Source organism: Taurulus bubalis, assembly GCF_910589615.1.
Source record: "Taurulus bubalis genome assembly, chromosome: 7".
Classification (NCBI taxonomy): Eukaryota; Metazoa; Chordata; class Actinopteri; order Perciformes; family Cottidae; genus Taurulus; species Taurulus bubalis.
The window spans coordinates 12,683,269-12,696,561 of record NC_136595.1 but is presented as its reverse complement, the minus strand read 5'-3'; the positions used below and the strand labels follow the sequence as shown (position 1 = coordinate 12,696,561).

Sequence of the window (13,293 nt, the reverse complement as noted above, 5' to 3'; positions counted from 1 at the left end):
TTACGTTCCATGTTTTAATGTCGTTTTTACTTTCATTACCCCTTCACGCTGTTGTACAATGTTCCACTTTGTTTCATTGAGGTTCCAAATACGCCATTTCAACAGCTTCCTAATTAACACCACCGTGATAGCAAAGCGGCGCTCACTAGTGTTTCAAAACCGCCACTGGGCTCAGTAAAGAGACAGCGGGACCAAATACTTATACTCTGGAAAAATGAACCCACAAACTGCAAATCATGATTTTGACACAAATAGAGCTACATTTGAAAGAATCGTACCACTACAGAGATGGATACAGTTGCAATACACCTTGTTAAACTTTTAACATCATTACATATTTAAAAAGACACCTGTCTATTGCAAGTTTTTCTGACTGTCAGTGATTAAATGGAGAACCTGGACAGTATGAGAGTAGAAGTAGTGGGACACGCTGTTTTCTGTTCAAGCCTGGTCGACAGTTTGTTCCTCAAGCTGTTCTATAATACATAACGCGTGTCATTCTGTTCTATAATGGCCCATACTGGCCTCTCGGCATGTTTTAATGCTTTAAGAAGATGACATTTACAGCAAGTCCAGTCAGCACCCAGCACCAGCCTGAAGCCCTGGGCCACTGTCTGCATGCATACACACACTTGGAGCTTTAATACTAAAGCAAACTGCCCGGAGACGATAGACCTGATAAGGAATGCAGGCTGCCTCACAGCTGGTAAGACCAAGTGGAGCTCATGGTTGTAGGATACGTTCATGAAGGAACATGATGTCAGCTGATCAGCAGCTTCACAGGTGTTCACTAGAAATGCATCCATTGCAATTTTCTTGGCCAATTAAACATTTTTTTTTATGATTATGATTTTCTTCCCAAGAACTATAATTGACAGTAAGGTTCACCGTCCCCAAAATTATTTCAACAGTCCAAAGGTCAGTGGAAACCGTCAACAATTCTAAATGTTATTGGTTATTGGCAGCTATAGTGGTTATTGACATAAAAACACATCAATAATTTAATGAATTAAATGAATAAACGATCGGAATCGAATTAAAAATGTTGCTTTGATAAAAAATAAAAAATCTTGCCATTAGTATGCCTGGGTGCTACTTCAGGCCCCCGCACTGTGTTGACTCCTTGACTTGATGAAATGCCAACTATGTGTCCTAACTGCAGGTCTTAATGCAAATTCCCCCTTCCTGCTTTTAGTTACCACTTGTAATTACATTATATCTGATCATGATCTTCGCTTACCTTTTGTTCTCTGCTATTTACATACAGTCTATTCACTGCTTTGACAATTATATATACTATATAACATGCTTTCTTTTCATTTGCTCTACAGAGTGTCCTCTAACACAGCACCCCCCTACATGGACTCCCTCATTCATTAACTAAACCTCAACCCAAATTCTGCTCTCCATCCCCTAATGCTTCTTTTTATCGCTCTAAATTGTTGTGCACTTATAATCACCTGTGGCCTTGTGGCACTTGTGTCAGGTGGAACTGCTGCAGCACTTATTCTTGAAGGCTTCCCTTTGTACCTCATTTGAACTTTGCATAGGACAAAAGCATCTGCCAAACTAATAAATGTAATATCAGTGTAATCCAGCTTCCTGTTGGGAGAAGAATGAAAGACATGCAGCCCAGAGAAGCATGTTCCAACCTAAACGCTACACAACCACTTTTTTGTCTTGCCTAATGTAAATTGGGCAAGAAATGTGCCTTGAGCGTCAAAATAAAAAGTGCCATTAAGACAAATTATATTGGGTGTGTTTGATCTTGTGATGATTAGCAGCATCAAGACCTGCAGCATCACAAGGATACCGAGTTGCAGCAGCAAAGATACACCAGTTACATTTCTCAGCAGTGGCAGGATTCAATTCTCCTGGAAAGCCGCAAAGTGCTTTTTGAACATTAAAGTATGTAAACATGTTCAAGTAGAAAACCCCAAAATACAAGTATGAACATGAAACATTACCATCTGTCCCCTCTAAATGTCACACTTAAGTGTAGATTACTATCATTTCAAAGCACTGGTAAATCTCATCCTTGTGCTTGCAGCAACTGTCTTTGCAGTCACAGCTCTACTGTCAATTCCCTATAAATAAAGAGCAAACTGACTGCAAATAGCCTTTTGACCCTTCTGTCTGGCAACTCGTTTGCCAATTTAGATATTTCTAATTCCTCTGCTGCACTTTGTAAGTCACTCTGGCGCGACTCGTATTCTGTGCAATGGAAAGTGAACACGGTGAAATAAATGCAAGGTGAGAAAACCAACAGGCCAAGAGGAGAGAGAGGGAGAGGAAAAATGTTCATCCATTACACAAACACACACACTCCTTTTGTGTGTGTGTGTGTGTGTGTGTGTGTGTGTGTGTGTGTGTGTGTGTGTGTGTGTGTGTGTGTGTGTGTGTGTGTGTGTGTGTGTGTGTGTGATAGAGAGAGAGGGGTGGGGGATTAGCAGACAAACACACTGCATGGCCTCCTTACCGGCAGTAACTGTGTCCTTGACCTACTGATAGAGTGATATGTGCTACAGAGTGAGAACAGGAGGATGAAGCTCTGGTCTGCCAGCAAGCAGAATGCCACACACACCACTACTGTGTGGTTTCCAATTATTAGCATGACAATAGTTCCATTGTTATGTTTCACATTTATAGAGAAGTTAACATTTTAGTAGTACTGTACTTGTAAGCATTGTAAGCTGCTGTAGTCTGTAAATACATAGTTTAGGAATGTGCTTATTAAATGGAAAATACAACAATGCATCTCTAATAGATCCAAAAAACACTGTTTTCCATATTTGGTCTGAGCCAAGCTTCGAGTGAGAGAGTGTGTGTGTGTGTGTGTGTGTGTGTGTGTGTGTGTGTGTGTGTGTGTGTGTGTGTGTGTGTGTGTGTGTCACAGGTAGCTCAAACCATGCACAGCACAAACCGCTGACCTATCAAATGCCTGCCAGGAGAGCTTCTTAGAAAACAAGTACACTTACATATTGATTCCAGATGAACATAAATACACACAATTGCAGAAATTGCTGTTTCTCTTTTCTCTCTCAAGCACATTCTCAGAGTTTTCACACCTTGTATGTTAGTTAAACAACCTCACTCTGCCCTGGGAGAGATCCTCATACATATATATATATATATATATTTATTCGTCTCCTCTCCTGTTGCATTTTATATCTTCCTCTTCCCCCAGGCTCTCTTCCTTGACCTCCTCCTGTCCTTGCACCTCCCCTCAAACTCTTTTCAACCCTCCCTCATTTGTATTTTCCTGCTTTATCCTGAGTTTGCTCTTTCTGGATTTAGCAATGGCGGTCTGGTTGCGTTTTAATACAGAGTTGCTGTTACCCTCTAGGACGGAGAATAAACAGCGAGGACATTGAATCAGATCCTCCTTTTTTTCTAACATAATGGTAAACAGTGATAAAAGGTTTCCTATCACTACATGTCAATTTACCTCTTTAATTTCTGTCTTTGCTTGCCTTCTTCAGTTTTGGTCATTATTAGTAGAGTAGAAATGTAATGTAGATGATGCATTAAAGCACAACAGCTGGAGCAGTGATTCTAACCCATAATCAACCTCAGTTGTGACATGGTTTGAGAGCTACGCTATGCACTGTCAGGAAGACTCTTATGTGACCAACACAGGCTCTCAGTGAACAACTTTACTTGAACACACGTTGAGGTATTCATCACCCCAACATGCATCCTTGTATGCAAATAGGGTTTTGTTGTTGTTATTACCTTGTAATTGGAGTAATTGAGACACTTATGAATCAATGTCGACAGACTAAAATGAACTCCCTAATAGTTCATGGATCTGTTGTACATGAAGATGTTGTGCAATTGTCTTCGCATGTACAGAAAATAACTACTAATAAATCACTTTCTTATTTGCTAATGCTACGTAAAACTATCCACTTCTTAGGTACAGTAAGTGGGGAAGGATACAACATTTTTGCCTGATTCATCTTTATCTATGAAATAATTGACAAAATGGGTTCTCAGTGGATCTCGGGCTTAGCATCCGTGCCATTATTCACAAGATTCTGAAAAATATTTTTAAGCCTCGAGCTTAGTGTACCATTCACTTCCATCTTTATCGATTACTTGACTCAGAAAATCACAAGTTGGGGAGAGGTGGCTGGAGCTGCGGTGGCACAAGCTAGAAGTAGTCATACATAGTGTGTGATTGACTTAATCAAACAAAACAGGTCTCAAAATAGATTTCCCTTTATGCCTTAATAATGCCCCAAAAAATGTGCATATAACATTGTACTGTATCGTTGTATAGGGGCGATACCAGCTTTGTATTTCATGTGGGGAGTTGTCCATGTCACTTCTACATTCGGTTGCTCCTGTTTGTCGATTCATTTAGCTTTTTTTCAGAGAGTAGCTGGTTAGATTGACATCAGACAGGACAGAACCAGTGGGCTGAGGGAAGCAGGTGGCTTGCCCTAAAACAGGACTAATTCTGCTGTCACCATGTGTGAGCCCACCTCCCCCATCCACACCCACCCGTCTCTGCTTGGCTCTGGCCCTGAAGCCACAGGCCTCACATTATTTTCTCCCCTGAGAAGGCAGTCACTCCTCACATCTCAACAAAGTCCAGCAGACATTGGGTCAAAACTCAATTTAAGAATATTCATTATATGTGTTTGCTTGCAGTAACCAAAATAATACCACATAATACAAATCCAAACGTATGTAAGTGTGACAGCGATAGATAGGACTGTAGTCATCCAAAAATATTCTGTCTACTCTTCAACAAATTGACTGGTTGGGGGAGAAAAGAAAGTCTGCATGTTGCATCGTAATATTGACCAACCAACCGACCAGAAGGTGTCAATCCCAGACGACGTGAAATATTTCAGCTTTAGTTTTCTTCGCTATAGACTTTTGTTGAGTTGAGATAAAAATTCTGATAAAATAACCTAAAATGATGCACCTAGGTGTTGAACACTCCTGCAAACGTTTTTCTATTTCCGGCATGTTACAGCACTTTAGCTTTGCATTAATGTCAGAAAATTACACTTAACTGTAACTCTGCAACCAGATGTGTGGAGACTAGAGGAGAAGCTCGGAGATATAAAAGCTAAATGGCCTCTTGTAGTAATTTATCGGCACCAGCCAAAGCACAATGCACAACAGTTTGGATGTGGAAAGGTTAATGCCTTCTTCTGCAATTGAAATAACAGACTTTTGTTTCATTCCTGACTTTAAACAATCTAAGGAAGCTTCACATCACTGGACTTTCACTCAACAGGGAAGTAAGTATTGCTTTAAAATGGTAATGCATAAACACAGATTATAAATATAATGTAAACATTACCTTTTCAATCGCTTTCTTTAGAATATCTGAAAGGTAATTAAAAAAAGAGTGCTCTGCACAAAATATATTCAAGAGATAATTGACCTTGGTTAAAAGTACATTCTGTAGACTGATACAGCTTGAAGCTGTCTAACCCCAAAAGAAGCATTTTGCATATCGAGTCACAGTTATCTTTTTGTATTCCATAAAAGCTTACAATGGTGACATTTGTGTCTCTTTTTTATCCTGACAGAATGACAGTTCATATTGTTCCCCATAGGTAGACTAAAACTCTAAAATTGATTTATGAAAATAAACCTTTGACACGGGGGAGGATGGATGGGTTCATGCTGATAACTCTGACTCTGCCACCGGCATCTCACAAGAGAAATTGAAATCCATCAGACTGAGCAATAAGCACTTGCTACACTCTTGTCATTACTTGCTGTAGTTGCTGTATGCTTTTATGTTCATGGGCAACAAAAATGGAACTTCTTGTTTGACCTCTCTCATTACTGAGGTGTTTGCTTCTTAGTAATGAATCCACTGACTATATATTTTATTGTTTAAGTTTGTATAATGTATCTCTGCTTTAACAATTACATTTGCCTCACTGTGAAATATATGAAAACATGCCCTTATTAATATCCGGATCATGAGTTTATCCATATTATCTCCTCCTCTCCACCATCGCCTAAGATTTAAAAAAGGAGTCATTGGAGTCAGTTTACAGATTATTTCAAGTATAGCTCATAGTTCCAGCACATAATTCCGGCACAATCATCTGGAAAATTGGTGGTAATACTACAGTAAACAGCTAAATCACAACGCATGTGCATGCAGGCTCGTAATAAAGGTGATGAAGGCTGCCCACTGTCAGGAGGGGCAGATCTCATGAACATCTGCTGCTGCTGCTGACACACACACACACACACACACACACACACACACACATACACACACACACACACACACACCACAGCATGTCAAGCAAAAAGAGGAAGTGGGTTGAACGAGAACAGCTCAGGCACACGCTGCTTTGTGACATTTACATGTATCTGTGTTTACCTGGACATATGCAAACACAACTGCACACACACACACACACACACACACACACACACACACACACACACACACACACACACACACACACGCACACACACACACACACAGCCTGGAGTTCAAAGTACATATAAATGTGCACACGCACGCGCACATCCTGCAGCACTTTTGTGTGTTTCTGAGATACTCTGAATAATTCAAGGACTTATCAGAAGTCCTTGGAAACCAACACAACAAACACACAACCCACATTTATTTTACCCTCCAGTGCACCTGCGAATATGTTTTTACACTACGTGCTTGGATTTGATTAAACATCATTCTTATTCTTTTTGAAATTCCAAGTGGAGTCTGCGATGCAAGTTGGAGAAGGGGCAACATTCTTACTCGATACCTCGGTTAAATTTCCACTAGAACTATTTCCAACTTGGAAGCTGTACCTGTCGGTACCAAACTCAGTGGTGAATAGTAATACACTATTTGTAGAATTAGATTACAGTGGTGGACCCATGTGATCAAAACTGTTCCAATAACTTCAGAGTTGTAAAGTCCAAAAGTTAAAATGTATTGAAAATAATTAGATGTAATCATTTCTCAAATTCGCAACATGTTTTTATCTCACAAAATATTGCACTACAATCTATCTTTGTTGGCATTTTTAATGTGGTCCAAAAACTGTTTGCTCAAACACAAAGGGAGGCATGCAATGGCAACTTAAATTAATTAAAAAAAGTTGATTTAATAATAACCTTTCCAATAATACTTAATTAATTTAACTCGATGAATCACTTCATTCAAATTGAATATTGTGATGAATTCATTTTTGGGGGTGATGACCTTATAAAATCTGAGGACAGACATTCCGAACTTCATTCAAAAACTTGCATGACGTTAGATACAGCCCCGATCAATCAAGCCACCACCAGCAATTGCCGTGTTTCTGCCTCTTCAGCCAACCAAAACTGATTACAGATCTCAGCTGAATATCTTCAATTGAAGGTTCTTTAGTTATTTATAACTTTAGATACTTGAACATGTTGAAACCTTAAAGTAATTATATTCCACAAATGATTCAAAAGGATTTGGATTCAATAGTTGACGAGTATTCCGTAAAATGCTACTGATCTGATCAAATGTAACAGGGTAAGAGTCAGCAGCGGCTCCTATTTAAGCTTTGTTGATACTCGCGCTTGCGAACGTAGTGCCAGCCTCCACAGATGGCGTGTAAGCTCCGAACATGCACAAAGGCGCGTGTGCTCAATGCGCTGTTCGTTGCCTTATTCTACGAAACGCAAGATGGCATTAAAAGAAACTGCACTGTGAAGAAGCAAGAAGAAAGACGAGTGTAACCAAGAAAACGCCATGACCTCAACAATGCCGAGGAGGAACTAACTGTTCATGGACTACTTTTTTTTCATTTAGTCAAGCCCTGGAAAGAAAGAAGTTGAGTATTACATTCATTATCAAGAAAGGAAGGTTGAATATCCTGTAAACGATTTGGCTACAAAATATGCACTCAAATGAAGATTTTTAAGACTTCCTGTTTCTAAAGCAACCAAAAAAACGAATTGGCCTTATTTGTATAAAGAAAGAGGGCTTTTATCAGTACATATTCGTGACACGTCTGAAAAGCTCTGATCGCAAGCTACTAAAATTCAGAAGTGCACGAACAAGCAACGCAACGCCTTCCGCAGTACGCACAGGCCGGAGTTACGTCATCCTCTGGCCCGCGCAACACATGCCAGCTTCACTCCGGAGAGTATAAACTAAATAAACTCTGCTTTAAGGAGGATACAATTAACACATCTCGCCATTCTTTCAACCAAATGTCTCTCCCTGCTTCTCTCTTACCAAACCCTTTCTATTCTCTTTCCTTGGCATTCTTCTCTCCTCTCCTCTCCTCTCCTCTCCTCTCCTCTCTTCTCCTTTCCTCTCCTCTCCTCGTCTCTCCCTTCTTATTGCACTCTTCCCTCTGTGGTTCCCATCCCCCCCACTTCTCCCTGAGATGAGGGCTGTCAGCGGGGTCATATATTTTACACAGGGCACCATCGACTTCTCACACACACATTCAATCTAGGATACAGTGTTCGCTAATGGGGCAGTGGGTATGATGGGAATGGGAGATGGTGTCAGCTGGGCGAGTCCATCAGACAGGTTATGTAAGACAGTGATGAGGACTTTCCTTGGCACAAATCTAAAACCTTATGGAAGACAGTGTAGACTCCTGTACAGGACAAAGCAACTTCCAAGAGCACCAGATGACATTTTCAAATTGTTTTGTATGTCCAACCAACTGCTGCAAAAGAAAATCAGCAAGCATAACAATTTATTACAATAACATTTATTTTTACAATTAACACTTGAAATGATGAAGGCAGTTGCAAATGACAAGGTAGTACAACATGTAAACCATACTGTGGCGTTTCATTTTTACCTCTTTACTAAAGATTTAACTAAAGATGTTTTTTTTTTTTGGTTAATCATTCATTAGCCGGATCGCTGACCTACCTCCACACATAAGTTATGCAGCCTGAGCTTCAGCAGCAATCACTAGTCAATAGCATGGTGTCAGAGTCTGGACTACTCCTTTAAATGGATAAATTCATGTGGCATGTTCAGCAGGGCTTCTTAGACTGCTCTGCTGAAGCTCACTAAACAGATCACACTCGTTCTAACTCATGAATAATGTGTGGAGGGAGGGGGAGAGAGGGAGAGAGAGAGAGAGGGAGAGAGAGAGACTCCACTTCTGCTGCTTCACCTGATCCAAGTGCCTTTTCCTCTCCGTCCCTTCTGTTTCCCACTAACACCACGCAGTTGGACTCTTTCACACGGCCTCCCCTTCTCCTTAACCCCCCCCCTCCCTCCACACACACAAACACACACACACCAAAAACAAAGACACGAAAAATGCAAATTACTCACCTGCGAATATTATGCATCAAATCTATTCATAACTCTGCAATGCAAATTTGCGACAGTTGCAACACTTTTTTAATAAAGTGTTTGAGGACCAACTACCGGGAAACTACTGACCTACAGCAGCGTCTGGCAGCCTGTCCGAGGTTGATTGTTGTTTAGCTGAAGCTACTAAAAGCTATTTTATTGAGTTTCCTTTCGAGGTTGACGGGGGTAATAAACTTAGCCTTCTTGGTTCGGACTCAGGGCCTCCCTGTTGTTGTACTTGTGTGCTTTTTGAATATGTCTGTTCCACACAAGGGGATTGGTTGATGCCAACTAAAATAATCCAACTTGTTCCATTCCTTTCCTTATCGTAATATTCACGTGCTTTGTGAACGTCCTCGTGAGAAAAACAACAGTTTAAAAAATTATATTGACATGCCAATTAATCACACTAAACAAATACCCCCCCCCCCCCCCCCCCGCAGTGTAAAGGCCCTAAAGCTGCATTTATACCAAATCAGGCATTGCGGCGAAAACACCTCCGATTCTTTCAAAAGTGTCTTGTTCATTTAAGCTGCGGTGTTGAGGACTGCGGTGGCCATTTATGTAACCCATGTTTAGACCGGAAGACGGTCTCACAGGAAGAAGGGAAGCGGGAATGACGTCATATCTCACATGTCGTCACTCAACCTGAGCACCAGTTTAAAACCAACTCTTTTGATGAGTGCTGATCAAAAGAGTTCTGGTTCTCCTCGGCAGTTTGACCCTTTCTAAGAATGTATGTCGCTACCATTCTAAAGGAATACACCATCCGCTCCTCAAGAAGGCTTGCAAGCCAAGTGATGCAGGAGACACCAAAAAGGTTTTAAAATTATGAACAAGAAAGAAACATGAATGCAAAGTTCTCGTGTATAAGGTAAACATAAACACCGTAAAGGAATCCGATTATAGCAAGTTGTGTAAATATAGAGACTCAGAAGTCATGTATTCTGTTTTAAAAAAAAACACAACAGTCTTAGTGAGCTGAAGTAGTTGTAATTGCAAGCGTTGTTCAAATCAATATTTATATTACACAAGTGGCATGAGAGAACTTTAACTGCACAGTATTTTATTGTCTGAAACACAGTCAATTTAGCGAAGGAGCTGATTAAAATCTCTGTTTGTTATTTTGTATGTTGTATAATAAAATGTATGCTGAGGGATGGATAAAGAGAAAGCAGAATCACAACAGATGTTACAGTAACTGACAATGGGAAAAGCACACGCACATCATTGCACGGCTCAGTGTGGGGAAAATATCCAACAATGTAGTGGCAGATGGAAATGTGGATAAACTCTAATGCCGAACTGGTGTTAAAAGTGTTTTACTTTTGAACAAGTGCGTGGATAGGTTATATTGAGAGGTAAACGTGAATGGCAGAGAAGTGACTTCATCCACAGTTTCTCTCTTGCTGCAGGGAAAGCAACAGAACTTACGAGCCCCATTCAGCATTCAGCTTTTGTACGTACACATTTAGAAAGTCCATTTAGATAACATCAGTAACATAATTAAAGGTTTTTTTATGTCACTATTTGTAGCAAACTATTGTAATTCAACTATACGGTTTGAGAACTGTTAGACATGTGGCAAGTTACAATTAGACGACAATTAAGGCTAATTTAGCCTTTAAATGTGTCAGATGAGGGGATCCCTTCACTCACATCATAATGCGAATAACTCAATTAAACTTCAACGCTAAAGTTCCTTAATACGATGTTTGTATGTCGTTTATTATAAATATCAGCCGATGTACTGAGTAAATTAAGAGATCAATATAGAGAGCTTTAGAAACCGGTTCGTCATCACCATGAAAAAAAAAAAAAAAAAAAACCTAGCCTAAATTTCCAAAGTGCGAACTAAACCAACGACGCACAGTAAGTCTCGATGTGCGTAAAAACTGGAAACTAAGTGAGGCGCGCGACTTTGCATCAGTTTCTCCAAACTAACGTGTACCTGGTTCGTGGTGTCAGGCGGCAGGTTCTTAATGAGGATTTTCCTCCTGTTGCTCAGCTCCTGGCGAGTTTTGGCAAGCCTCCTCTCGATCTCCTCCGGCTCCAGGTCCGGCAGGTCGCGGAGGGTAATGTCCCAGTCGGAGGGCTGCGCTGCCGCGGCCGCCGCCTCCTCGTCCCCCGGCTGCTGGCTCTCGGGGCTGTCCATCTCCGGGGAAGGCGCGCTGTCCCCGGCTAGAGAAGAGTGGACGATCGGCGGCTGGATGGATGGGGCTGCCGCCATCTTGAGTGGCTGAGTGAAAAGTGTGAGGAGAGAGAGGCAGGGAGACTCACAGAGAGAAAGAGAGAGAGCAAAAGAGAGAGTGAGTGAGAGAGAGCAAGCGAGAGCAGGTGGGAGGCGTGTCTGTTAGTGAAAAAGAGAAAGGTAAAACATCCCGTATAAAATGCAAAATAAATTGCTATTTTAATTCAAATAAAGTAAACTCCTTTATTCCTAACTGTATGTATTTTTATTGTAATAAAATAGTTTAACGTATGCTACTTAGGTATTTATTTGTCCGGCTGTGTAATCATCTCCAAACTTGTGCAATCATCTTTGTTTTGTTTCATTGCTGGTCATTTAGTTTTATTGGATAATGCGCAGCTGCTGCAAGCAGCGGGATTTTATTCCAGTACGTTATTTGTTTTGAGGTCAATTGAGCTAGTAGTTGTAACTACAGTTTGCAGCTCACGTGGTTTCCAGCATGTCCAGGCTGCACCTCGCGGACTCCTGGCGACCCCAACCGTCTGCTGAATGTATAGAAGCCAACGAAGATCCGCCAATGGCACCAGCAGACCATCAAATGTAGCTTAATCAGTGCGTATATGCTCTTGATTTCTGCATGGCATCAATGTTGTTAACCTACTTAAATCATCCACATGTTGAGACTGACTAGTGTGTTCTGTGATATATGTACTGAATATATCTACGATTGCAAAAGAGAAACTCAGTTTTTATTTTTGTTCTGTAGCCCAATCAACCAAATTACTCTCTGAAAGAGAGAGCGAGGCCTTCATTGGAGAATATCTCCAAACCACCACAGCTTTCCTGTTACCCATGTGCATAATGTAACCATGAATGGCTGCGTGCCTTTCCTCCTTTCTACCCAAGTCATCCAGTGAATGCCAAACTAGCAGCCAGCCGAGCCTGCTTGCCTGCCCCACCGTGGGTGGAAAGCTGCTCCTGGCAAATACAAAGGGAACAGAGCTCCCTGCCGAGTCCTCACAATGCCTATGTAGCTTCTGTAGGCTGCATGAGTCGCTGACTGACGCACACGCACTGTAAACTCACACACATTAGATGCATTCACGCTCATGTAGGCCCACAGAACATGTCGGCGATTGCACACATCAACCCACTAAAGGAAATATTTAGAGCACAATTATGCCGAGGCCTAGTAAGAGACGGTGAAATCAACCTCCATCATCCAGCCTCCATGTTCTCTCTCTCGCCATCTGTGTGAAGCGTTTCTTGGCAGATTGGAGTCCAGACAATCACAGTTGTCAGTGGGTGAAAATTATCTCATATTGCCAAGTGGCTGAACCAGTGGGACTGACACACACCGACTGTACATGGACCGTTTGTATGAACGCTTCAATCAAGCTTACGCTCAGTCCACTCCAGAGTGGGGAGTCCAAAGAAAAGGGCATTTTATGACATTTCAAACAGAAGGAATGAAGGCTGAATTTGAAGAATGAAATTTCCTGTGAAAGATTCAACACGTCTTCATGTAACAGCTTGGTTCCATTCAGTGCTAATAAACATATCAGAAAGTAACAAATGCTCCTTAACCATGATGAAACCTATATGAAGGACATATGTTACCTCCAGAAGGCAATGATACCGGCTTTTATGTCATTATTGCAAGAGGATTTCCAGGTGCACCGCTAATAGAAGCGACTACTTCTTGAGCTCACCCAGTGAATTGATTAGTCCAGTAATCAAGAAAAAAATGGCAAACATTCTCTGGTTGCAGCTTCTCAAAGGTGACGACTTG

At 41.2% G+C, this 13,293-nt stretch overlaps 1 protein-coding gene across 1 annotated transcript in view; it reads right to left on the bottom strand.

Annotated features, from left to right (window-relative positions):
- raver2 (ribonucleoprotein, PTB-binding 2) overlaps positions 1-11,540 on the bottom strand; it is a gene marked incomplete at both ends in the record, with an annotated part of 61,693 nt that extends 50,153 nt beyond the window's left edge. The window contains one exon of the mRNA XM_079220495.1: positions 11,262-11,540. Coding sequence (XP_079076621.1) covers positions 11,262-11,540 — 279 coding nt within the window. The remainder of the gene's footprint in view (positions 1-11,261) is intronic.
- Between the last annotated feature and the right edge of the window lie 1,753 nt (positions 11,541-13,293).